Here is a 27,779-nt window from a genome sequence, read left to right as displayed (position 1 = left end):
ACAAGAAAACACATCAGTACGTGGCTCACAGTATGTTCATTGTTTTCAAGACACAAGTGGCTTTCATCACCAACTGTGACTAATATATATCAAACAATTATTAAAGAAAAGAAAGCCATGTTTAAACGGCAGTGATCTGTAGACTTTGAAGCCTGCAGGTTGAAGCGTTGAAGGCCTCCAGGAGGAGGTGCAAGAGTGAGGCAGAAGTCTCATTAAAGTAAGATATAGAGATGCAGCAAGTAAACTTGACATCAATGAATCAATGGTGAGGTTTTGGAGACGGCAGCGTAAAGATCGTATTCCAAGCAAAATGACAACAAAAGCTAGCACAGGTAATTAGACCAGATGCTTTAGACTAACTGATTTGGTCCTTTTTAACTAAGAATTATAGTAATAATAAATAAAATACGTGCGTGGCGTTTGAGAAATGACTCAATGCAAAAAGATTTCAAAAGCTTGAAGAAGCTGTTTTTAAATCCATCTGTGTTACTGTCGTGTAACAAGCATTTTTTAGGACTTAAATCCGTAACTGTCTGTAAATATTTCTTGCTACAGATTTATAGCACATGCAGCTTATTGACAAGTCTTTAAAAGAAGCTCCGTCCTAACTATTTTGGCCGCCATTTCTTTTAATTTGTTGTGATTTTCAGGATGAGTTTGCACAAAGTGTATATAAACACCCCTAGAACATTGCTTACACAATTGAGTGGTTTTGCGCATGAGTTAAGTGTTTGCTTTCTTTTCAGGCTCCCTGATGTAAATCACATTAATTAGTGTGTCATTGTCATCTGCTCAGCCTATATAGCATGAAGTCAGATTGGCTGCCCATGGGCAATGAGTAACTGCACATGAAAAAATAAAACGCCGGCTAAACCCTCTGAGCATTTAGTGAGACTTAAATAGATATGGAATATGTATGTTGAGTTTAAGTGTTTCTGAAGCAAAGCAGTGTCTTAACCATCTCAAATGGTCCACAGAGGGAGGGCTTTGTGTGGAGGCAGAACAGATGGCATCTGTACCATCAGCTGAAACTGCAATGGAACTGTTTCTTCGACCAATCAGAGCTCAGGATTCCTCTACAGGGATAGAGTGAAGGTGTCGGCACAAAAAAAGCACGTTTGCATTTGCACAGATTACCATGCATCGAGGAAGAATAATAAAAACAAAATAGTTTTTCTTGAATACACATTTTTGAAGCACATTTTGCTTTATTGTCATGGTCTGACTGATAAAAATCACACGATAAAATGGAAATCACAAGGAAGTCGTACAATAGGTAGGACAACAAAGGCATTGGAAAGGACCTGGCTGAAGGCAATGTGGAGAGGACACAATAGACACACACGTACATTTGCACTCGCACATCCTGACGTACACAAACTGTCCTTCTAAAAACAACAAACATTTACGTGGTGGCATGAGTCTGTTACAAAATTTTGGAAGTGGTGTATAATATTGCTACTGTAGACAATTTACAAAGCATCTTTTCTCACAGAAAAAGCCACAACTATCAAACAGGACACACAACATTACTGGAACGGAATACAAAAAGTCTAACAATGTCTCCAAAAAACTTGATTACATTTTTTATATACGTCAATCCACAAAGTGTGGATTGGAACTATTTGCATCAGAAAAATGTTCTTCCAGTCAGAAGTATGTGATCACAAAGCCTTTAAATATGTGTTTTTGTGTCTCTCGTTACTTACCCTGGCTAGAAACAAGACATCAAACGATGGTCTTGTGTGCCATGGTGACAACACTGAACTGTGGTTGTGTGCAGGGAGGGTCTGGAGTGGTACAACAGTGAACAGTCATTACTCTCCCATTAAAATCTACCAGTTAGGACGACTGTAAGACACTTGTTCAAAGTGAAAGAAACGCAGACGCCTGTTTATAGTCATGCACTAGATTTGACAATTTGACACATTTTACACACAGTGCGGAGTCACACACACAGATCTAACAAGCTATTGTTTGTTTTAAGAGGCCATATCCTGCAACTACAACTATTCTGGTTATTCAAGGATCGTATTATCTTGTATTGAAACGGAATTTTCTTCTTATGCCCCAATGAATAAAAGCAGTATAAAACAAATACCTCAAAACATAAACATAACAATAATAAATAATTCTCAAAATAATACATGTGTCACAACCTCCTTCTCAGAAGGAAAGAGGTAGTGCTGGTCTGATGAAGCTTTGTGAAGCAGTATCATGTTGTTTAGAGGTCAGTAGGTGGCGCCATCAGTTTAAAAATGACATGATGTTGCATCAGAGCAGTTGTTCGAAACAAGGGAAAATTGTGAAGAGACATCTAGTGGGCTCTGAAAATAATGACACTGCTTCATGAAACTTCATCAGACAATATCTTCTGACCAGAGTAGGTGTTGTCGGGGGAACAAGATTGAAAGCTCAGTGTTAAAGAACTGCTGTATATAGCTGAACATGTATCGAGAATGACTTTTCAAAATCATTTTAGAACCAACAGGACACGGCCACTTAAAACAGGACACGCTGTATTACATCATGACGCAACAGCAGGAGAGAGCAAGAGGCGTTCAAGTATCAACAAGGCTTGTGTCACATGTTAAGGTCTTCATAGCTACCAGCGACTGGGTAATGGGAAAAGTCCAATATTTGCACAAGAGAGATAAAATACAGCTCTAAAAAAAGGATTTATTGCTTACACACATTTTTTTTTTTTGCGCCCCATCCTTTCACTTGTATTCGGTTAGTGGGTACCACGTGATTATTAATGACGTCATCTTCTATACATAGAAATACATCAAATACATCGTCTATAAAAAAAAAGAATCGGCAAAAGAAGGGAGTAAACACTTGTTTGGCATTCACATCATGAAACATGAGTGGGAAGGAATTCCTGCAAAATCATCTTTATTGCTAGTTCATGAGAAATACGAAACACATGGAGAATAATGAGATGGATCACTGATTGTTCCTGAAGGCAAAAGACACCACGTGGTGCACAGATAAATGAGAAGACGAAACCAACAGCAAATCATAAATAAATGTAAAATTGAATCCATGATAAATAAATAAAACGGGATTTGGTGATTCTATGAAACCAATGGCACCTTATTTGAGTATTTTTTAGAAATACAATGTTTTCATGAAACGGTTTTAGTGAATCTGTCATCTTTAATATATTTGAAGATACAAAGAGTTGAATTAGCTTTTAGGAAAAGTGACTTTAAATAAGTAGGATTTGTGTAGTCAATGACAACGAAGCATATACTAAATGAATTAAAGAGCTTTAATTGAGAGTTTAAATACTTTGATGATCATGATTATTTTAGAGCGTGAGAGAGCTCATTACTAGACACAAAAGCCATAAGGTTTCGTAGAATAACCACAATGATTATGAATAGATAAATGTTTTATCACCGGTTGATCTAAACCCATTTATCCTCTGCATGTTTCATAATGGATCACATAGATCAGACATTTACACAGTGATTTACTTACAAATAAATAAAATGAATCATTGAAATAAATACTTGATCAAATGACACAAAGATGTGTTAGCTTATCTTTACAATCATGGAACAAACACACACATTGCATTTATTGGTGCTACTCAAAGATGAAAAATAAGTTGATTAGACATTTACCTAGACCTACTTTTTTTCTCTTTTGACAATCATAGTATGTCTTCAGAACCTCATGTACAATATATTTGACAGTCAAGTTATTACGACAGACACATGTTCTGAATTAAGAAATTCACTTCATCTTTAAAAAAGGCTGGATTTTACAGTGCATAGCTATAACAAATAAATAACTTTATTTGATATGTACATAAAATTTAAAATATTCATTTTTTAATAGTATTTGTAAATACAGATAAAATTCTTTTTAAAATCTAGTTGATTAATTTAAAAATGTTTATCTAACAGGTTGCTTAAAAAAAGGTTTAAAAAAATGAAAAGAATAGAAAACATCTGGCTGCATGGTTTTAGTCCCAAAGAATTGTGGAAGCAGCAGTGCATGAAGAAAAATAAATGGAGATTTCTTCCATCGGTGGTGGTTGTTCAGCAATATTCTTGCACTTACACTAGTGCAGCCGAGTTCCCTCGTGTCCCAGAATGTTTCTTTGCAGCTCGGCAGCAGCTTTGTTCATGTAAACTTCATCTTATATTTATTCATATTGACTTCCTCTCATAGGGGTCAAGAGTGGAAAAACATGTTGGTGGTCACAAGGTTCAGACGAGACTGAGAGCGAGGTATCCTTCCTCTACGAGACTCTCAGGCTGTGCTGTGCCTCCATCAGCAAGCTGTCAAAATCCATAGAATCATACTTGGATGAAGGTTCAAAGTTGTCCCAATGCGAGTCTGGAAGACACGAGGAAGGACATTGTCAGCACTGGGCAAAACATCAATTTAGAAATTTCACAGCATGACAGTAATGTTCAGTGAGTTACAGCTCCTCGCATTTTTAAACTTATTATTCTATAATATTTCCCAAATTAAATTGTTGAGATGTAATGTTTAAAATTTCCCTTTCCTGGACTACATTTCATTACCTGGTGAAAAGGCATTTATTTTGTGATGAGTTGATGAAGCCTCATGAAACAGCTGATGAGGTATCATGATACAATTGTCTAAGACACTAGGGGGGAAGGTAGGACCTGTGCTCTCATTTGATCTCCACCTGGTGGGGAGTTGCAATCCATTGGCAGGTGGCTCAAACGGTAAGTGTAGTCAGGCAGAATCTTTTTTAAGAAAGATCTTCAAAGCATGCTATATACCAATGGAGGCAGGGGAGATTGAGTCCAAGGCCTACATTGTGGATCTCAAATGTCAAGGCGGCAAGGTGGCAGCTAGACAGATGTCAGAGCTTCAATCAATCAATCAATCCATCACTAATATAAATGTCGACATCAACAGAAATAAATGAGATATTGTTTAGCAATGCACAGACTTCCATTGACATTTATCCAAATAAAGAAAATATATTAGCATTGGTCATGTTTAATTACGATCTAGATACACTACATCGACTTGTTGAAACAATTATTAACCTGATAAGTAACAAAGTCTTTATCCTCCTAGTTCCTTGGATATCCTTGCACTCAAGTGTTAGATGGTCTGTTGAAACTGGATAAGATGCTAACACTCATAAAGGTCATCTGATCTTGCAGAGGATTTTTTTTTCTTATATCAAATAGCAGCAACAATTAGAATATGACAAAAGCCAAAATGTTGGTATCATAACAGGGCTTTTCTTAAATCAGAAACTAAGACGTGCTGAACCAGAACAATCATCAATGCAGATCTCTCTCTCTGTTACTCTGCGCACATGACATCTCTTTGTACTCGGAGTGATTTCACTCAGTCCGACACATGTGTCCACGTCTGCACATGCTTTTAAGAACAGCCTTCTGCTTTAATAGAGCCACAGGAGAACTGGCCATCCTATAATGGCATCATCTTTTTTTCACAAGATATCACAGCGGGACCAAATGGAATTCGGCTCCTTTAACCTTAACAGAACGAACTCTGAACTAGTTTTGCCCTTCTCTGCCATAAAAGCCTGGATAGACTTGTTGGCCAATTTTGATCCTGAAAATGGTGCAGTATTATTCTGTTGTCAGTCCTTTCACTGCCTGTGCATCCATGCAAACAAATTCCATGCCTGCAGGAGCCCTGAGGAAAACAGACACACATCAACTCTTACCCAAGTCTGTGTAGTATTTTGTGAAGACCTGCTTTTGTCCACCCAAGCGCAAATGGAAATGTGGCTCATTGGACCTGCGTAAGGTGTGTCCATTCTCAAAGGCGGAGAAGGCGTCACAAGTGTAGCGATACGTGATGAAACCAAAGATTTCCCTGGTGATGCAGAAAATAAATGATCAGCTGTCAGAGATTTTAAAATAAAAGGAGAGTTAGTCAAATGAAGTGTCATGTTTCTACAGCCTATAAGCAAGGCATAAACGATCCTGGTGATTCAACTGGCCTTTCAGCTCTTAAAGTTGTTTTTTTTTACACTTGAGTGGACTGATATTGAATTTGTATCCAGGATCCCTGTCAGTACAAGAACACACAAACATACCCATCGTCACTCCGGTTCACTGCGCATTCTTCAATCGGACCAAAGACTTCAAATCGGCGCTTCAGCTCTTTCCTGGTACAGTCGGACGCCAGTCTGCCCACGAACACTGCCCGTCTCTCCTCCTGCTCATTAAAAGAAAAGAGAAAGAAGAGCAGGTAGGTAAGAGAAGAAAGGTTTTGCTTCACTAAACCTTCAGTAATTTATGATGAAGGCTACCTAGAATACGTTCTATTAGTCTTCACAGCTCTTCCACTGTCACTGGCTCTGTTTATTCATTTTAATTTGATGAATTCGGTGTGATGCCATTAGTCAGCTCCAGCGCTACAATTACTCAGTGTAAACCATCACATGTGCTAGAAGGGTCTCAGAAGAACAGGTGAGTAAGCTGCTCTATTATCTGATATTATTCATCATTCTTCTGAAAAACAATCCTCCACGGTGGTCAGTGATGTCAGAGATATACCTTCTCACTCGTTTGAAAATATATAGACACATTTATTGACTTGGTTGCAATGGTTTGAAGTGGGAGAAAAACAGGTATAACAGAGAATATTCATGAATGTTCTTTCACTCACGATTGCTCTTTTTCTTTGTGGCTCACTTTGTTTGAACTCCCTCTTCTCCGAGACGGGCCAGTGCTCCTCCCTCATCAGCCGCTCCTCCTGATGCTCCTCGAACTCCTCATACCTATGAAACAATATTCCGCCATCAGCTTATTGATCATCAGCAAAAAAAACTCTCAGAAGCTGAAACAACAAGGATTAGATTTTCATCAGGGACGCCACGACCATACCGTCTTCATCTTTATCGATGACTTCTGGAATATCCCCCTGCCGGTTTTTAAATATTCTCCATTTCTTTCAGAATTGCCCAATTATCTTCTCATATTTGGACACGACAGGATGACACCTCTAAATGAAGAATGACCAATGCTTACAAGAATCTCTAAATAGTCTCTGGTGAACTATTATGCTCCTCATGGCAACTTCTAAGAGCATTTTAAAACCATAGACATGATCGTATAGAAGTCAATGGCAAAAAAATATACTTGGCATCACAGTCAATGCTGTCGTGTGCTTTCATTGTCAGGTAGACAGCAAGTGTTTCAGAGAGGAACCTGGTTGGTGAAAAGGATGCTGCAACTGTCAGCAACTTCACATATCATGGCTTCCTGCTAATTACTTTCTTTATCAAAAGGAAAAGGAATAGCTTCCCCTCCTCATTTCTGCTTTGTCTTGTCAGGTGTCATTAGGCTTGTGGTGGCCACAACAGCTGGAAGCACTGAAACCCTCAGCAGATGGAGCGGTCACTGCTGCAAAAGCTCCTAGAAAGCGACAATGTTGAATTGAATAAGCATCAGCTCACAGCTGGGCGCGTGAGCCCAGCATGTGACTGAATCTGTTCTTTGTCTTTTGCACAAAGAAAAAGAAAAATCAGCATCAGTTGTGTCACGATAAGATAGGGATGAACTGCAGAAGTTTGGATAAACAAGCAGTGTAATGGACTATATCCACTAAGTCCAGACTCACACCAAATTCAGTTGTGGTGAGGCCATTGTGGGCCATTTGCTGAATTGACTAAAAATGTTTTCCGAAAACGTTTTTCTGAAAACTTCTTAAAATACTCTGCTCTCATCTTTATATCCCTTGCTCCTTTCTTTTCTGGCAAAAGGGTCTCCATGCTAGGTAGACAAACAACTATACAATTTCATGAAACACAAGACTCTTCTGTCAGGAAAGCTTCAGAAAACTGTTTGCTTGCTGAGAACACATCGCCAGTTCACTAAATCACATTATTGTCATTTATTTGGCTTGTATTGTATTGTATTCTTTCCAGTTAATATTGGTTAATTTACAACTCGATTGAGACAACATGGTCCCGGAAGAAATATGCGTGTAGGGCAAAATTTGATTAGACCAGCTCTAGTTAGAGAATGAATTAAAGGACGGATGTCTTTGTCTAAAGTATTGATGGGATCAGCCAACTGTCAATCACAACCACCAAAAAAATATAATTAAGCAGGTTGGATTCCAAATTATCAGCATATACCAGCATTTGTAAAGTTGCTGGAAGTTTTTCTGCATAAACTTCAAGGTTGCGATGTCACATCTTTTTTTTAAGTCTTGAAAGACAGGACGTGGACAATTTACAGTTTTACAGTTCACTAGGTTTCTGAGTGGCATACAGTTAAAGGAAGGATAGCATAAAAATACAGGGAATATCATGATGGTGGTACTTGCCAAACATGTGGAACAGGAGTTGGAAATGCAAATTTACCCTGATGTACTTGGCAGTGAATTTGTAATCATGCCCTCAGGTTGGTGGTAAAATGTGTTAGCGCCAAAACGTAATCTTTAGACAAACTCTTCTATCCCTAATGCCATAAAGTTTCTTACTGTTCAAGAGCAAGACACAATTTTTTTTTTTTTTAAAGGGAACTCAAACATAATGATGACTTACCAGGAAGAGGGATGTCTGTCAGGGGAGATGGGCGACGACAGTTTCTGGTTAGAGCCAGAGTTGAATGAAGGTGGGGAACCAAGGCTTGTCCAGGATAAAGGTCTGATGGGTGAAAAAAGGCCAGAGGAAGCTGGAGAGACGGAGTCCCATGAGAGGGAGCATCTGGATAAAGGGGAGTGGGATGGAGAGCAAGGGAAGAAGTTCTGTAGGACTGGATTGGTTTCCTCCCACTGCAGACTGTAACTTTCCGCACAAAGCTTGAACCCATCATCCGAAGCCAGAAGCTCAGTGCTGAGGCGTAGAGAGCCCTGGATCTTTTCAAAAGAGTTGCATTTCTCCCCATTAAAATCCAAATGGTCAACAACCATATAACTTTCACTGCCTCTTTCAACGTTTTCCCGGCCTTCAAAGGGATTACCAAAATGTTTACACAGTTCTTCTCTTATGTGCTGGTCACAGAGCTGCTTACTAGCAATTGGAGAATTGGTCCGATGCTCTGGCTTCAATGGAATTTCCATCCTAGGCTGCAGGTTCTCTTGGACTCTCTTGGTCCCAGCCAGAAGGTTTTTAGCCACAGAGGGAATAGACGGTTCCTTTACAGTCAATGAACCCCATGGAGTTAATGATGATGATGGTAAGGATACTAGCATATTTGAATCCACAGTGTTTTCTTTTGGAGTGTCCTTGGAAACCACGGCCACACTGCCATCCTTGTTTGTACTACTGGTCACCTGGCAGTAGTCATGGTCACTTTTGCCAGTGATAGGGTTTTGAGCAAAGCCATCTCCAATTGTTAGTTCAGTGATTGAGAAAGCTGACCCTGAAGTTGGGGTCACATCACAAGGGCCCATACCACCCACTCTGGCTCTTTTGTGGTCCATAGCTGAAGAGGAACATAAGGGAAACCTGATTTTGACGGATGATTTTAAAGGATTTTCTTGACTTGCGTTGTGAGGAGGCGTTGTAGGTGGTGTCAGACCTTAAGATGGTTGAAAAGAGAAAGGTGGGTTAATGAAATGCGTATGCTAAGGTCACTTTATAGAAAGTAGGGAACTTCATTATTCATTCATTATGCTTGATTCTAGAGCCATCGTGCACAGTGATGAATGTTGATTCTGGCTTTATTGCTTTCTTGACAGATGACGGTTGACATGAAACGGTATAGTTTTGCCTACATAGCATGCAGAACCCTTTGCAAGAAGACAAATGAACAATGGATGACAGAAAGGACATGAAGATGAGAGTGCCTTTTAAGTGCATGTGCTCGTATCAATGTCCGTTACCTGGATTGACAATATGTTGGTTCTAAACTGGAAGCAAGTAAACTACTGATGAATTGAGTGCCATTACTGGCATGTCCCGGCTGCTGCTTCTGCCCTCCCCATCAACCCTATCTACCACCCAATTCAAAAGATTTACAGGCACACAGATGGCAGTTAAATGGGCAGCACTGGGATGAGCCCACTTTACAGTTCACACTTAAACTGCCATTACTGTTATTCTGAGTGGAGAACTACCTCAACTGTGCTTTATTTAAATTATTTTTGTCTTTGATGCAATTATTTTAACTATTTTCTTATTAAACCAACACTCAATTTAGTTGTCTAAAATACATATTTGGATCATAATCTTTTTAGGCAATATTTTATCATTTTTATAGTCTCACTGAATTCTAACAGCAATTTGTTTCACAACGCTTTGTGTCAGATGCCTCCCTCCTAGATTGATTAAAACCATCCCATCTGAGTTCCACCAAGGAGTTATAGGGTGTAACACCCTGTCAGCCACCAACTAACTTGACCACAGCTTAGTGTCTTAATGTTTTTTGCCTCTTACTGTATATTTTCAAAGCTCTGTTGGAAGTCAGGGTTAAAAAGCTTTCTGAATTCCGCAAGATGCTCTCAGGCTAACATCACTGAACTTTTGGGTTGATCCAACTGACCATCAGAGATCGGTTAACAACTGAGCTACTCTTTTCACCCAAATTTCTAAGACATTGCTATGCACTTTAGATGTCAGAACTACAAAGTCGATCATTGAAATTCAATTCCAGTGTATTCCTGTGTCTTTTGTTGTTGATCTGTTGTGAAGTGAAGGTCAGTTATCTCATCTGTATCTGAAACATGGATAGACGTGTATCCTCACCTGGAGTTCCAGCAATCTCAACACTCAATGGACATTCACTGGTGTTATTCTCAAATGGTGATCCCTTGTGGTTACTGTACGACAAAAGAGTAAAATGTTAATTAGATGTTAATTTGTGTCACAATTATAAAAGGGTTTTTCTGATTGCAAATTATTTAATACATGGTAAAAGCATCCCAAAAGGCAATTTTGCATATCACAGTGAAATTTGTAGTCGCTTTGAAGCAACCAGAAAATGAAAAACCCTGAAACACTTACTTTGGAGACTGTAGTTTCAAAGGAAGTGCCATGCTGATTGGTTTTTCTGTAGAACACAAAAGAGCATGGGTAGTTATAACAAGAATGGGAAAAGAGAGCGAGTCCATATTTTTCAAAAGTTGACTTAAATTGGCCAACCATGCTAAATACAAAAAACCTTCCTTTTTAGAAATATGGACACTTTTGTAAATGTTCAACCATTGTGAATGGCCCAATTGTGAAGAATATTTCAAAAAAATCATTCACTATGCAAAGCAGGACAAAGTGACACACTTATCACAGGATTTAAAACACAGACAACAGATGAATAAGAACCCAGAGTGATGATGTCACGAACAAGACACACAACAGGGTGTGATCGCCACCATGGAGACACTGAAGTCAAAAGCACATGCACCAACAGTGGACATAAGAAAAGAAGTGAGACGAAAGGAGAGTCAAGAAAGCTTGTGCAGTTGCCCGAGGCCCTGGCCGATATGTGTTCCATCTAATTGGAAGGGTTTTTGTAACACAATGCTAATGAGGAATAATAGGCGTTTACACTAAATCTTCATTGTTAGAATTCACAGTTCAATCACCCAAAATTGTGTCTGAATTACATACTGAATAAATAGAAAACGCACAGTTGCAAAAAGGCTTATTGCATATTCCTGTTATCAAATCTTCTGAAGATACCACTGTGGTAGGCAAAACATCATCGGCTAGCAGGCGATTGTCATTGTCAATTAGTCCAGAGGGTGTTTGAGTCAAATTCAAAGAGGGTTAGTTGTCATACAACAGGGGAAGTTAGATCAAAAAGTGATTACCTAACAGAGAGTGGCCCTTGTCCCCGGTGTGACTGTGGAGGTTCCCTTGCCCTTGTTTGGTGCAGGGAAAAGCGATATCCACAATTCTAGTATCTGGAAGGATTCCCCATGATGGACCCTGAGATCGCACTACTGATGTCCCGTTCATGACATGGTCGTAATTTTCAACGCCATTATCATTATCAACATCATTATCAGTGTCTTGAACAAAGTCACTTCGGCAACCTAGATCTTGTCCAAGTGTTGGGTCAAGATCTGGATCAGACCAGTGACTCCATCTTGAGACCATGCTTTTTGATCTTTTACCTTGTGGTTTGGTTAAAGGTATCACCTTCCGTTTGGGTAGGGGTGGTTTGAAGGAAGCAGGACCCAGTTTGGAGGTGAGCATTTGGCTAAGTAAAGGGTGTTCTGGCCTATTGTTTCTTTTTCTTATTTTAACATTGACATGTGTATGTGGTGTATGTATGGCCCCACATCTCTTTCTATGGCTTGGCCTGCTAGCCTGAGTGGGGCCTGCCGCCTCTTGGCAATGCTCACAGCTGTGACTCACCTCTCGGGGAGGGAGGGAATAAGAATGCATATACCTAATAAACCTAGCAACAGCCAGGTGGCCCACATCACCTGGTGGCCTTCCTTCTTCAGTGGACGCTTTGGGACAAGGGTGGCTGCAGATGGAGTTTCTGTTGCTGGCAGGGTCAGAAGCACCCTCCAACTTTTCAAGCCCAGAATCATCAGTACAATGTTTCCACTTGCTAGCCCCAACACCAGCCACATTATATGTGCCTGCAGCCTGGTGCTCACCTCGCTGGTGATGCTGTTGCGATGACACTGCTGACTTCTTCTTGACATCAATCGAGGAACAGGGAGAGGCAATAGAAGAGTATGAGGATAATGAAGAGGTGGATGATGAGGACGGTGAGGATGAGGTGGAGGAAACTTCCAGAGCTAGCCCGTTGCTGTCTTTGCTACTGGCAGTGGCCCAGGTACCCTTGGCATCACTGGCTTTGGTGTAGAGCAGGACTTTGTCAGTGGCTGTGAGGTATTTTAGAAGCTCAGTGCATGGCCGTCTCAGAGGGCGATTCAGAAGGTTGGAGCCTCCCCTTCCTTTGGCATTCCATGGGCTCTCCGCCTGTTAAAAGCAGTAGCAGAAATGTTTGGGGATAAGTAATCCTCAGGAAAAATAACTTACAATCAACTGAACAGAAACAGTGCCATGTGCAGCAGTAAGAACTTACATACATGTGAGTAATCTATTGACCTTCACCATAATCCATTTCTAGCTAATCTAAGTGATGACAAATGATGGACAGTATCCAATAAATTCTGTTTCCTTAATGTATTTTCTGTATTATGACAAGGACATTTGATACATATACATTCACATGTGATGTTTCATTAGAACAGTTGTTCAAAACAAAGGAAAATATTGCAGAGACGGCCATCTAGTGGGCTCTGAAAATAATGACACTGCTTAATGAAGCTTCAACAGACCATCACTACTTACTTACTGAACTTTAATCATGAACAAATGCATGTCCATTATTCTAAGGTCTATGAAACCCTGCTGACATTTTTTTTACATCAAGATTAGAGTAAAAGAGAAAGAAGTACCTTCAGGATGGGAGCTGGTGGTCGGTTTCTGTGTTTGCAACTGGTATGGTTTTCTGTCTTGCCACCTATGTACTGTGTGTAGCCAAGCTGGGAGTTTGCCGGTGTCAGAAGGAGTCTCTTCAGCTGTTGACAAGCCCAAGTGCGACAGAGGAAAGCAGCCGTCAGCTAAGCAATGCAAATTCTATTTGAGTGGTAACTGCATTTTGGTTGTTCAAAATCAACCCAAAAATGTAAATTTATTCAAGTCAATGAGGAATGATGGTTATAGATCATGGTGTTGGTAGAATGATACTTTGCATGATATTTTTGGCATATATTTGAAAATGTTTATACAGTATTACATGACTTGGATGCTTATGCTTATGAAAAAATGATGTGTTCATGGTTTCAAAAAGATACTCAAGAAGATGTCACAGTTTTCACAAGTCAGAAATGTCAGAAATGTCACACATTACATATGTATCCAGAGGTAGACAGGATTTACAAGCATAGAAAAAACCTCGAGGTCTTACAAGCGAGGGCTCCTCCGGGTTGGGATTTTGTGGCCAACAGTCAGGGGAAGAGGGACAGCTCTGGTCGCTGGCATTGGTCATGCCCCCGTCTGCCAGGGCCTCAAACGAAGGCAATCCATCCTCATCCACCGGGATACTATCCAGGGTCTCTGTAAGTACTGCCAGTAAGTTGGCCTCATTTTCTTCATCTATCTTTAGAGGATAGGAAGGGGGTAGACAGACAGAGAACAGGGATAGAAAAATAGGACATTTTAGTCAGAACATCTTTCTTTACCTCTGGACGGAGAGACTCCTGTAGTAACGGCAGACAATGAGACTGAGACTGAGACTGAGACTGAATGCCTATATTTTGTTAAGCATTGAAACACCAATTGAAGCTGGGGGGGGGGCATCCCATCAGTAAGAATTTACATCTCTGTAGTTGCTCTGTAGGTAAGGACTGAAACAGCATATGGAGAGGAGGTGGGATTCCCAGGTTATTCGAGAAATCGTTAATCTTGTTCCCAGTGGGTACAGAAATAGCTTATTAGTATCTCACCTACAGTATAAAGCAGTTTACATGATTGAAACACATGTGATCCAATTGAATCAAAGTGCACCGTAGGGCAGAACTTCGGCTGCACTTATACCATAATAGCAGCAACCCTTTCAGATAGACTGGTTTTGTTTTGGCCCCCACTCCTTTTCTCTAGTCCATAGTCCCTCCCTTCTGCTTCTAAATTGATTTTCAGTGGCAAGGATGTATTTGTTTACTGCAGCCGCAACCAAGAGAAAACCCTACGCCTCGGAGACTCAGACGAGGGGAGGATTAGAGCGAAGTGGGTAGAAAGCACAGAAGCAGTCGGCGTATAAGGAGATTCTGTAGCTGAGTGGATCTGGCAGATGACCCAGGATGCCACAAGTTTGGACAGCCTCTGTCTCCTGTTTTGTGCTATATTATTCGTCTCCATCCTGGCTTGAGTCTGCTTATTCAATCAAAAATAGCTGCTCGTCTACTAACTGAGCAGAGAATAACGCTGCAGGCACACGGGAGAATGAGGAGGACTTGATGTATTCTTATAAGAGCTATTAGAGAACAATAGCAGTTCTATAACAGGAAAATGTCAATTCAGTTCTGGGAGTTAAGGTTTCTGATGTTTTCTCAAACATTGCATAAATTTGCAAAGGAAAACGGGATGGCATTCAGTGGGGGGCCGGCACAAACCTCTGTAGTTTACATGTGCGGGTTTCTATTTGTAGGGCTCTCTGAGGTAGGGATGGGTGATGTGGCTTTTTACTCATGTCCCGATATTTTTAGCTGATTTGCATTAGCATCAAATTAAAACTGGCATGTAATCAAGCCAGACAATATGATGCTTATGTGTCTATGTTGTAATATTGTTACCATTCTGCAGTCATACATATATTATATAATAATAATAAATTCTTTCAAAAAAATCACAACCTAACTTTATTTCTTTAAAGTTTTAACCAGTGGCATGAATACAATGTCATTTCAAATGTTAGGTAAGTTACTTTTAAAATATTAGTTACATTACTAGTTAATTCTTAAAGATAAATAAAAATAAATCAGTTTACTTTAAGTTAATTATTACTTTTTCCCCCCTAGGAATTTAAACACACAAAAACATTGCACCGTATTAAAAAACAAAACAACATATAAATTAAAATAATAAACAATAAAAAACTCAAACTGTTAAATAAATTAAATACCTTGTAAAACAAAACGAGTGCAAAACACAGTGAACTAGTCAAACAATATAAACTGCTAGTGTTCTACAAAAATGATGAACAGACAAGTTGTGTTCCTGTTCTAAATGCTTCTGCACTTTCTGACGTCAGCTCCACAGCTGAGCATTCACTACAGATATCAGATGCCAAACATCATTTGAACTTAACAAGAGACCTTCATGAACATCCACAGGTCTCCAACTCCAACTATTACCTAATAGTTACCAGTCATCCACGAGTTTAACAAATAATCTTCTGCCGTTAAATGCCTTTCCATTTTCTTTTACTTTTTCTTCTAGTCTTATTCTGGAGCTGGTCTTTCTTTTTTATTATTTGTATTTTTTTTGTTTTGCAAAAAGGCCTCCTACTCGTCACTTTTGTCCGCTCCCATTTAAATCTTCCCCTCTAACCACTGGAAATAAGAGCATGTCAAACAATTACGTGCTTGCTTTGATACTAGCTAGTGTTTCCAATAAGAAATAAGAATAAGATAATAAGATAAGAATAAGATATAAGATATAATAATAAGAGAGATGCTTTTTCATGAAGTATAAAGCAGAAGTGTGTTTTTATTGGAGTTGTTAATTCCGCCTTGTTATAGAATCCGGAGTAAACTTTATTCTGCTACTTAAGCAGGTGCACATATTTGACAGACATGCCCAGAGAAAAGAAAACACATGTAGAATGTTATCAACATGCTCTGACCTTTTGCACTGAAAAAAACACTGAGCAGCAGAAACCACAAGACACCTTCCTGCTTTTTATATCCGCCAACAGTATTTGAATCAAAGAGGTCGGCCACAAACACATACTTCAATGCTGTTATCTAAGGTTGAACATCGTAACTGATTATGTTAACCAGACCTGAACAACTGCAGCCCAATATAGTCTGTGGTTATTCACACTCTGTCTCTTCGGAAAAAGGTGTCAAGTCTGCTGTGCCAAGAACTGTGTCTGTTGGTACTTGTGTGTGTGTGTGTTTGTTTGTGTCGCTGGGTTCTCGTACGTTTCCTCTACATTTGTCAAGTTCCTACACCAAGGATGCCCATTTCATTGAGGAGCCTGATTTAGGGAGATGTCTTTCACGCTGTATTTTTTAAAGACTGGCTGAGGAGTCTTATTTGGCTGCAGCCGTTTCACACATTGCCAGCGTTATCTTGGCATGGGCTCTGTTTACATGCACAGTGTACTCCGACTAGGACAATAACATCATTTAGTCGGCTGCTCATATGTCATATGTCTTCATATACATTCATGCAAGTGCAGTAATTTCTTTTTTTCTTCTTTTTTTTACATTATCTTAACCCTGCAGCTTTAGAAAATGATGCAACTGATAAGTCTTTTTTTTTTTTAAAGGCTAATGGCCTCCAGGAGGCCTTCAAGCAGGAAGCTCAGGAATAAAACTGAGGAGATGAATTTGTAAGACAGACAATATTTTTGATTTTGTTTTGAACAGTCAATTTGTGCATTTCACACACATAATGTTTAACACACTGAGAAATACATATGATTGTCTTGTTGTTGGAGAAGGATATAGAGGTGCTGCGCATCACTTGGCATCAGTGAATCAATGGTGAGAGGTTGGAGACGGCAGCGTAAAGAACTGACTCAATCTAAAAGCAGATGGTCTGAACTTGACAGTGACTGTTCTGGTATGCAGTTTTCTTTTCCTTCTTGCCATTTTACTGCTGTGTTACAAACAATGTTTGTGGTCAAACATTTTTTTATTTAATTGATTATTCTGTGTACACTGTGACATTCTGTGGCCTACATGTGTGCATTATTATTTTAGATTTAGTTGGTGCGACTTAAAGTAAGGAACATTAGTTACATACAACAGACGTACAAGTCTTAAGTCACATCAGGGTCATCTTCGACCGAATAATTTTGTTCCAAGCTGTTGTTTCTGCAAAAATTATTGGACACGTCACTTTAAAAATAAATTCTATCCTTTTTTAGACCTGTGGTGCACGAGAAAGTGTTTCTAAATGTATCACTTTTTCTGTATTTTATCTTTGTATCTTTTATTAAATGATACAATATGATCTGAGAAAGATGAAGACATTTGTATTCACATCAGTTAATGCAGGTTTAAAAACCAGTTCAACGTCAGGTCTGCTGATCAGCATTTCTTTCTAAAAAACGATGACATCATCCTCTGTGTCTCTCAACTTTCTTCCTGAAGTCGTCACTTTAGAACAATAACGGAGCACTACAGTGAAACGCTGTTTCTGCAACAGCTGCCGAGCTGAGTGTAAATATGGACACACAATCTTCAGCTCCTCTTTCATTATTTACAGTGTGTGTGTTGACCATAAGGCTGCAGCTAAAGCTCGCGGCAAACAAAACATACATTCGACAGAGAAGCCAAACACAACAAACAAGTTTAATATTTGAGTAACAAATGTATTTTCGCCAATGGGGAATCAAACATGAACTTGGATTAAAATGTATACAGATTACAGTCTGGCAGGTGCCGTGGAGCGTGAAATAGCAACTGCTGTTCAGAACGCTCACAAGCCATGATATCTTTGTCTATACGTAGTCAAGTGTGACTAGAAATAACGTGTCAGACCCGTCATCAGACCAATACACTTTCTTCATGTTGGGATTACTATCCTACAGACCACATGCTTCCTTCTGCACATATGTCGTCAAGCTGTTAGTTGTGAGTAGTGGGCAGGGGGGGTGGTCAGATAATATCCATATGGCGACATATCGCAATTTGTATTTGTAAGGAATTGTATTGAAATCAATTTTTTCACAGTTCAATTAAGTGTGTTTACAATAAAATAATTTGTTTATTTTTTATTTAGGATTAACACGCAAATATACATGGCGTTTGTTCATCTTTGTGTTGAAATTAAACTTCCGACTGCTAGATGGCAGCAGTCATTATGTCCGGAAGGAACAATCAAATCCTGCGTGATCCTGGCAAAGACTGAGGATGAGAGGATACAGTCACTACCACCAGTTTTTAAAGCTGATCTATGGACATATTTTGGTTTCAAAACAAATGAAATCAGTTACGACTTCGTCAAGAGTCATGTGGTCTGTAAATTCTGCAACACCAGAGTCAAGTACTCGATAATAGTACAAATATATCCTTGTTCCTACTGTATTACAATAACTCACTATATATCATATTCTTGTCCCAGTATCTTGATATGTATCATATCACCAGATTCTTGCCAATACACATCCGTTGTTGTGAGCGTGAACTTCATATTTATCAATCCTGTTCATCAAATCTGTGTTAATTTATCTCAACACTGCATACGTTGCTAAGAATAAATAATGCTGCGTTGATTTTCCAACCCATTTTCCAGGTAAGCTGTGCGGTCTGAGCAGATTGGGTTGTTTTTACTCAAGGTTAATTACTTTGATCCTGCAGATTGGATCACATTTTGCGCATTTAAGAGATGATATTGAACACACCAGCTCCTTCAGCTTCAGAAAGATCTTTATTATAAATATTTACAGAAGAATCATCTTGTTATTGAAAACTTTACAAAGCTTAAACAAATGCATATGTTTAAAGCAACAATCCTTAACATTTTGACGTTATTAATATTTTAATATATTATAATTTAATATATATAATTTAATATATATATATTTTGTCACGATTGTTTGTTTTTTTTAATCCTTTTGTGGTTGAACTAGCTGTTATTTTAACGATTTTCTTTACAACGTCATTTTGGCCCACCCGGAGAGTCTGTGGTTGTCATGTGACCACCAAACTGCTTTACAGCAGTGGGTCAGAGTTTGTGTTTTTTTATATATAAAGTACTGGGAAAATATTTGAAGATACCAGAAAAATAGAAAACAAACTGAAGAATATTTATTCTATTTTATAAAACATGCTGTATTTGGCATTGGCGCAGATTCTATGGCACTGTTCACTGTTACACTGTTCTGACACTAGTACCATTTTAATTGGTGTTTATTGTAAGTATTACTTACAAACCCATACATCAGTTCAATGCCTATCAGACTCATTTTTGATGTTGCTGGTACACTTAATCACATTTTGTCATTTTTCACCGCCATGAAAATATGGCACATTTTGTATCCAACATTTGATGGAACATAAACAGTCAAAAAAGAGAATTCTAGGAATACAATTGACATGTAGGAAGGTTTGTGTATCAAATACATTTTTCTCCATGCAAGACAGAGATAAGGTTACGGTATACAGCACTAAAACACTAAACTGAAGCACTCAAGCGATATCATTAGTTACAGTTTCTTTGTCACAATATTTATTGTACTATGACGTCACTACTTAAGCCATTACATTGTTATTAGCCAAGAGACTACTTCAGACATCATGTGACATCACATCAACTCCTGCTCGATTTTTAAAACATCGAAAAAGATGAAAGCAAACATAAGCGCCAGTCCATGTTTCCATTGTTTTGGAAAATAAACAAAAAAGTAGTTTAATGCCTTATGATTTTCATTTGTTGTTGTAATGTAATAAATTACTTTAAAATGGTACAAGTAATAAATGATAAACGTCTCAGAAGAGATGCTGCATAAGCAAAGACAATTTATATAGTTAATATTCCCTTTCATATTATTTATCAGATAAAAGTTTTTTATGAACCAGTTTAACAAAAAAATTAGAATATCTTAACAAACAAAAAATGTTCTGTATTTAGAAATAAGCATCAACAGTTACCATTTCCACTTGTCATGACGTGTTTGTCTGGTATTTATTCATTTTTATTTTACATTTTTTAAATTGTCTATGTTTGTCTCTTCCAGAAGAACAATTAGTGACTTAACACGCTTGGTGTTCGCCGGTATAATTACTCGTCAACTGAATCTGAACAGGTTGTTTCATTCAGAACATCGTAAGTCGTCTGAAGCACAACTGCCAGGAGAAAGTTGAGAGAAGCCACACCCGACAGAGCAGAAGACTTTAAGGCCGCTATCAAATCTATCTGGATTTACATCACAGCTGTGTGACGGGCTGATCGTCTTCATGCCGCATTGATGCAGTGATTCAAGTATCAAGTGCATAGAAATGAAGATACTTTTCACAAGCTGGAAGTTAAAAATCTTTTTTTTAAAGATCTTATGTAACATTTGTTATTTTTCAGACGCTAGTTTTGGGGGTTTTCATGGTCTGTTATCTATTAATTAAATTTGAAAAAACAACGGCTTGGAAAAGTATTCTTGTATAAAAAAAAGATTAAAAACCAATCACCCCAAAATCTCAGAAGAAAGGGGGAATAAAAAGGTAAATTCAGGATTATATGCCTCACACTCACTAAAGAATGTGAAATTCTGGAAATCATTATTATTTAATAGGTATTAAATATGTAGTAAATTTCAATTTTTTGGGGTCTCTTCTCTCTATGAGCTCGCATTGTCTGGTGGTTTGGCCTCCCCTTCACTGAGAAGTATATATATAGACAAGTTGAGTTGTGTTGTGCTGCTCAACATAATGGATAAAAGATACATTGTTATTCCTGTTCTTTTTTTCATATGTACTGTATATACACAATTGTATGTGTAATTTTTATTAGGGATGCTTTGATGAAGCTTCATGAAGCTACAACTCTACATTACAATCCATTGATTTGAACATCTTGTCTATAGAATCCTTAATTTCTCACGTCATTTTTAAACCAAGGGCGCCACCTAGTGAGCTCTAAAATAACAGCACACTGCTTCACGAAGCGTCACACCATCACTAGTTTATTTAGTTATAGCAATATCGTTATCCCATTTCTTGGTGTCTTTGAATGATCAGCTTTAGTTGTTGTTATTGATTCCAACTCTCAACACAATGTGCTGGAGACGCATCAGTCAGAGCAGAGAACCCATGTGGCATCTATTTACACATACTTGACTTTTCCTTTCTATTCATGAACTTCACATATTGTCTTCAGTTTTTCCTGATTGTACAGCCGAGGCGCAGCAGATGTTTACGCTCTCCCTGATCACAGATCCTAATCTAGCTAATAGTCACGCGCAGGCTTATTAATCGATCCGTTAGCCACATCATGAGATAGAAATCTCTGCTGCGTGAAGATTAAAAACTAAATCTGTCGACTAAACTAAAGCTAAACCATGCTTCTTATTTTATTACATGCTTCTATTGTTTGATATTTGTTCTCTTCCTGTCTCTCCTCCCGCTTTACCTCCCCCTCTCCCCCTGCCAGCCACAGTAAACACTGAGTCTGATTCTGCTCTAGGTTTCTGCCTTTTAAAAAGGAGTGATTCTGATGAAGCTTCATGAAGCAGTGTCATTATTTTCAGAGTCCACTAGATGGCGGTTTCTGAAGTATTTTCCTTCGTTTTGAACAACTATTCTAAAGAAAAATAACATCCTTTTTAAACTTATGGCGCCACCTACTGACCTCTAAACAACATGACACTGCTTCATGAAGCTTCGTCAGACCATCACTACTAAAAAGACGTTTTTTCCTCAGCACTTTGATTTGGACCTGTTTTCTTTGATATTATTTATTTAATTAAAACCTTCTATAATTTGACACTTTTAATTAAATGGAATTTAAATTAAACTCTGCACAAGAAAACACAGAATGCCTAAAGCTATCTTTTTGTCAGGACAATGACATGGCGACTGAATTTAAGTGGTTATTATCATGAAACATGTTTAGAGATCCGCTCTTAAATTAAACTCAATTTGTCTTATTATCATTGCATTTCCACAAATAGCTCTGGTTGTACCGACAGCTAAGAAAACAGATTTTTGCCAAAGCTAACGTTCAAAACACGAAGCACTTCTTTCACCAGAAAAGACTGTGAAAATACATAACATGTCAAGATTGATTAATAATAACTTGGAACATAATTCCCAAGACATTGTTACACACACACACACACACACACGCACAACATTCCCTCACACACCAAATTGGTCCCCTGTAATTTCCCTCCATAACTTATGACAGGGTTATGGATGCTCGTCTTCCCCCCGTGCAGGCCAATCAAGGGCTGCTGTCTAATCCCTGCTGAGCAGCAAACTTTCCCTTGTCAGATTAATAGGGATTAGCCGCTGTATGGTGACGCAACCCCTTCATGTGGTGAATTTTAAAATCTAGAAAAGAAGCCAGTTAATGGAAGAGTCTGACTGCCGGGACACAGGCAATTAAGAGTGTGTTTCACTTTTATCTGCGGGTGTTGTTTTTAAACAGTGACCTCTACACCAGGACAATATTTATGCGTTGGCAAATACGACACATCATCTGCCAGGCTGGAGGTGCCACTTACATGATAATCTCCATTGTGCGAGCAGATAGAAGCCCGTATAGACGTGTCTCTCTCGCTCTCACAGGTATTTTTATCCTCCCTCTGAGGGTGATGGCCGCGGGCCACAGTGACTCAGCCTGCATTTCCACCTCTTGACCCGAGTATTGAGTCGCTTCGTAATGTTGTCAGATCAACAAATATGCCACTTTCGTTCACTGACTCTTCATTTATTGATGTTCTTTTAACATTCTCTTTTAACATCAATAAATGAAGAGTCACTGAATGCTATTTTAAACGTGTATATTGTTATGTTGTCTTATAGCACAGAGCCCCCCAAACCCTATAACCGACCCCTGAGGCTTTTATTACCGTGTCACACACAGAGAAATAAATATATATACATTGATAACATCTCAGATATACTTACTTATATTTTTATTTTTCATAATTGTATTTATATTTTTATAATTTTATTTGATCTATTTATTATTATTAATTACATTTTGGAGGGGCTTTCAAAACATTCTATTTTTTACACAAGGTCTTTTATGGTTTATGTTTAAGTAAAGTGTGTAGAATAAAATGATTATTTCAATACAATTAAATTGCAAATATTCACAGTGATAAAATATCACGCAATAAAAACTTCCGTCCACTAGATAGCAGTAGGCATTACGTGCTGCGTAGCTAAAGGAACAATGCAATTCTGGTGATGACTGAGAACAAGAGGATACTGTCGACTCCAGCAGCTTTTAAAGCTGATATTTCATATATTTTTGTTCTAAACTAAATAAAGGAGTAACCATGCTTACCATGCTTACGAAATGACAATCAGTTAATGAGCAACTTTACGACGGCATTGTCCAACCAAGTTAAAATTACCCTCAAACATAGAAGAAGAGACGCCTCCTCCACGTAACTTCCTGTTTGTAAACAATAAACATGACCCGCCCTCACGATCTGATCAGGCATTTAGGGCTCAACACAAACATACGTATGACGAATATAATAATGAAACTAATGCAACATCTTTTCGGTGATAAGAATCCAGGGTTGAGTCAAACTCTGCAGTGAAAATTCTGACCCGCTCTAGTAGAAGAACTCACATTTCCTCGATCCTTAAAACTCTTCACTGGCTGCCAGTTTCTTTCAGGATTATTTTTTTAATTCTGGTTCTTACTTTCAGAGTGTTTGTCTTATGTGTCTTTGCCTTTCAAAGTATATATTTTAACTGTGTATTGTTTTTGATTGTTAAAGCACTTTGTGACCCTGGTCTTACAAAGGCGCTTTACAAATATCCATTACTTACTTACTTACTTACTTTTACAAAACGATCAGAGATGATGGTCGTATTAGACCACATGTGTCAAACTCATGACCCAGGGAGCAAATCCAAAGTCCACTAAGTCATTTTATGTTGCCTGCTCGAATGGTTGACCCAAACTCAAAGTGGATTAATGTTCATGTTGATATGGTGACCTATAAATATATCAGTGTTTAGGATAAGACATAGATTATTGGTGTCAACAATCCGACAGAGACTTCCGAATGTCCCAACTGTGGGACAAATAAAAGGTTTATCTCATCTTATCTCTTATCTAAATAAGAGTCAACTGATGTTGAAGGAAAGGATTTTGAGTCTTTGATGAAGGAGGACAAACAAGAGATAATTCAGTTGGATTGAGCCTCAAAGAAAGAAAAGACAATAACAATAATTTTGGCTACAGACATTTTGGTACATTCCGATTTATTTTGAGTTAATCACCCGATCCTAAAACCATATTAAGGATTAAGATTGTGTTTTTATTTATTTTGGATTAAGGATTATAGGGCTGATATAAATACATGCTTCTTAGTTTAGTCATCGTCGAGATTCCCTGAACATCACTTTAGTTTAAATCATGTAAATGTTGCGACTCAGACACACATGTTTATAGACTGCCTGCCTAAACAATGGTACTGACAAGATCAATCAATTTGACCCTGGAGCCGAACAAGGCGTCAAAAGGTCCACAACCCACTTCCCCTCATCTTCTGTCTTCACTGTTGTTAGCATGATCAAACAAACAATGCAACATTTTTTTTTTAAAAGGACAGCTGTTGTTACTTACTTCGAAAAGATTGGACGCCTCGTTGCCATACTGCAAGGAAATTATTTCTGATTGGTCATTGTACCATTTCAGGCCACCGAGGAAGCTGTCAGCATCCAAGTCGCTGACATCCAGCTCAGACAGGTCCAGCTCAGGAAGGTCTGGACAGAGAGGCTGGTCTTCACCAACCAGGGCAGCACACTGGAGGACCACACAAAAAAAACACACTAGTTTTTACCTGTGTTTACACAACATGCACACACAGATCGGAGTGTTTGTGTGTGGTTTGGGGGTGGTGGTGGTGGTGGTGTTAGGGGGGGGGGGGTTGATGTCTGGGTCTCACAACCGTAAAACAACGGAACCCTCTTAAAGTTGTGACAACGAATTGTGCAGGAACAGGTGAGCTGACGCATGAATGACAACCAGAAGCAAAACAAAAGACACAAATCTGCGTAGGTGACGCTCAGGTGGTGGGATCACGGAACCGAGTGGCCCGGTTTCGAAGATGGATCGGGAGACTCCGGGAAGACAGACGGAATAACAACTCTTGTTGTGCTGCGTTCACTGCGCTTTTGCAACAAAAAAAAAACCGGCGTCTTTTTCTCCGCAAAAAAAACGGCACGCCCCCCACAACCACTACCCCCCGCCCCAATGGATGCACCATGAACCCCCCCTTTCTTGGCGAACAACACACATCTCTGAGGGGTCCAGATGATTCTGCGCATAGATTAGGACCGTTGATCCAAAAACGCACTCCGCGCGCCTCGTGTTATTTCCCTTTAGAAATAAAAAAAACCCCGCGACAAAAAAATAAAAAATAAAAGATCCAAAAAACCATCACAATGAAAAACGTCGCCTCACCTCTAATTCCTTCCACACAGAGTCCTGGTTACACCTGTCCCACGCCATCCAGCCACTGGATGACGAACCGAAAAGAAAAAAAAATAAATAAAAGAAGAAAAAAAAAGCAAATCCACCAGAGCTTCCCAGCCGCGCTCGCGCAGACAACTGCAGCCCCTCGTCGAGAATGAACCGAGGGCACCTGTCTTACAACTGCTTTCCATCACATGACAAATCTATTAAAAGTAGGCAGGGGAGTGACTTCGCTGTCCACGCTGCTCTCGCCCGTGACGCACGAGGGGGCGTGACCGTCCACGCAAATAGTAGAAGCGCCTGGTCCTCGCCGGGTATCTCTCTCCTCTTGTGATGCGAACGCCACAGCGACAGAAAATAGCCACATATGGTCCAGGGGGAGTCAGGGTTGGGGGGGGGCTGGAATCATCCCGTGACACAAGAAGTCAGAGATACGTGATCGTTATTCGTCATATAAACACGTGCAAATGGAAAATTCAACTGTTGCATTCTATCCAGGTGACGTTGGTCCTGTTTTTTTATGCAATGTTCTCTTTGTAAGACAAGACGTTCTCTTTTTTAAAAATCCACACATCCCATGACGTTCTCTGGCAAGAGAGCAGATGTCATTTGTTCACCTGGTCCTGGGTCTGCCTCATGGTCTCCTCCCAAATGGGTATGCTTTGTAACAGTTGTACCCCTTTTTTTTCAAGCATCAAATATCTTTTTTTTCCCCCTTATTGTCATTTTTGGTTGATTATTAGTTTAGCTTTGGGGGTTATAACTATGGGTGTTTATTGGCAAACATCTGTCGCATCACGATACAGGGTTGATATATTGTGATACTGGAACAAGGATATATTTGTAGTATTCTCGGAGTACTTGACTCTGGTGTTGCAGAATTTACAGACCACATGACTCTTGATAAAGTCGTAACTGCTTTGAATTGTTTTGAGACCAAAATATGTCCATAGATCAGCTTTAAAAACTGGTGGGGGTGACTGTATCCTCTCATTCTCAGTCGCAGGATTTGATGGTTCCTTTCGGACGTAATGACTGCTGCCATGTAGCAGTCTGAAGTTTAATTGAAACACAAAAATGTTGAGACCAAAACATGTTGGTAGAGTCGACTGTATCCCCTCATCCTCAGTCATTACATGGATCTCGCAGAACTTAACTGTTCCTTTAGCAGCGAAGGAGGTAATGACTGCGGCCCTGTATGGGCTGGAAGATGAATTGTAAAAAAAAAATGAACAAATAATGTTGATGTTGAAAGATAACAAAAATAATAATTCAAACATGGAATTATTTTGAAAACACTTTATTAAAACCATATAACAGTAAAGAACTACAGTAAAAAGTGGATGTGAAAGCAACAAAATTAAATTGAATAAATCAAAATAAAGATGTTTCTTTGGAGAAAAAGAAAGATACAGTGCTTTTGAATATCGATGCAGTATAATGGGAGAAAAAAAATATTGTTATATATCTGTGAATCTATATTTTCCCCCACCCAAAGTAATAACTGGGAACACTGTGCAGATCTTGAAATGAATTCCAAAGTTATAATTGAAGTGTGGTTCCACTTGTGGAGACAGCAAGGCTATATTTCTGTGACAATAAAAGGACAGCTGACAGATTCCCAAATGTATATACTGTCAACAAGTGTGTATGGACAACAGAGCATCACCAACCAACAACAGGAGCTGTGTTGACATTTCAAACAAATGTGTTCCTCCCCCCGCCCCCCCTCTCTTTTTTTGTTAAAGTTCGTGAAATTTACCACAGGGCAGGTGAAGACAAAACAGCTGGTGAATAAAGAACTAGTTAAAAGCACACGTCACCCTTCTTGTTTTGAACAAAGCATGTATTTGTATGCATTGATTCATGTATTATCTTTGCTCTAGTTATAAGTAACCACATTCCTGAACTCATCCTTCACCTTTGGATCTCCAAACAGAATGTCCTGGTTTGGTTTTACCACCCTGGTATTTTACAGGACCTT

The 27,779-nt window shown here is 38.9% G+C and overlaps 1 protein-coding gene across 2 annotated transcripts; it reads right to left on the bottom strand.

Annotated features, from left to right (window-relative positions):
* Positions 1–1,248: 1,248 nt before the first annotated feature.
* ppargc1a (peroxisome proliferator-activated receptor gamma, coactivator 1 alpha) lies at positions 1,249–26,088 on the bottom strand. 2 transcript variants are annotated; one of them, XM_087789236.1, is made up of 12 exons: positions 25,784–26,088; positions 24,944–25,123; positions 13,869–14,060; positions 13,357–13,479; positions 11,746–12,874; positions 10,940–10,985; positions 10,682–10,755; positions 8,537–9,515; positions 6,652–6,763; positions 6,077–6,198; positions 5,702–5,853; positions 1,249–4,356 (listed from the first exon to the last, which is right to left on the bottom strand). In XM_087789236.1, exons 1-12 carry the CDS (start codon positions 25,829–25,831, stop codon positions 4,259–4,261), a joined length of 3,255 nt encoding a protein of 1,084 aa, XP_087645362.1. In that variant the 5' UTR covers positions 25,832–26,088; the 3' UTR covers positions 1,249–4,258. The 2 variants fall into 2 exon arrangements, with proteins under 2 accessions (XP_087645362.1, XP_087645363.1); XM_087789237.1 differs by having other exon boundaries at positions 12,547–12,874.
* Between the last annotated feature and the right edge of the window lie 1,691 nt (positions 26,089–27,779).

The sequence above is a fragment of the Callionymus lyra genome, chromosome 4 (genome assembly GCF_982586985.1).
Source record: "Callionymus lyra chromosome 4, fCalLyr1.hap1.1, whole genome shotgun sequence".
NCBI classification, from domain to species: Eukaryota; Metazoa; Chordata; class Actinopteri; order Syngnathiformes; family Callionymidae; genus Callionymus; species Callionymus lyra.
Note: the sequence above shows the minus strand (reverse complement) of the source record. Positions and strands in the feature narration are given on the sequence as shown.

What these genes read in the sequence shown, in the direction of transcription:
- ppargc1a (XM_087789236.1), bottom strand. Translation starts at nt 25,831, where the DNA reads ATGGCGTGGGACAGGTGTAACCAGGACTCTGTGTGGAAGGAATTAGAG. An exon ending in TGAGATTGCTGGAACTCCAG is followed by an intron (nt 9,516 to 10,681) that starts GTGAGGATACAC and finishes AACCATCTTAAG; the next exon opens with GTCTGACACCACCTACAACG. An exon ending in GACAGACATCCCTCTTCCTG is followed by an intron (nt 6,764 to 8,536) that starts GTAAGTCATCAT and finishes ATTGTTTCATAG; the next exon opens with GTATGAGGAGTTCGAGGAGC.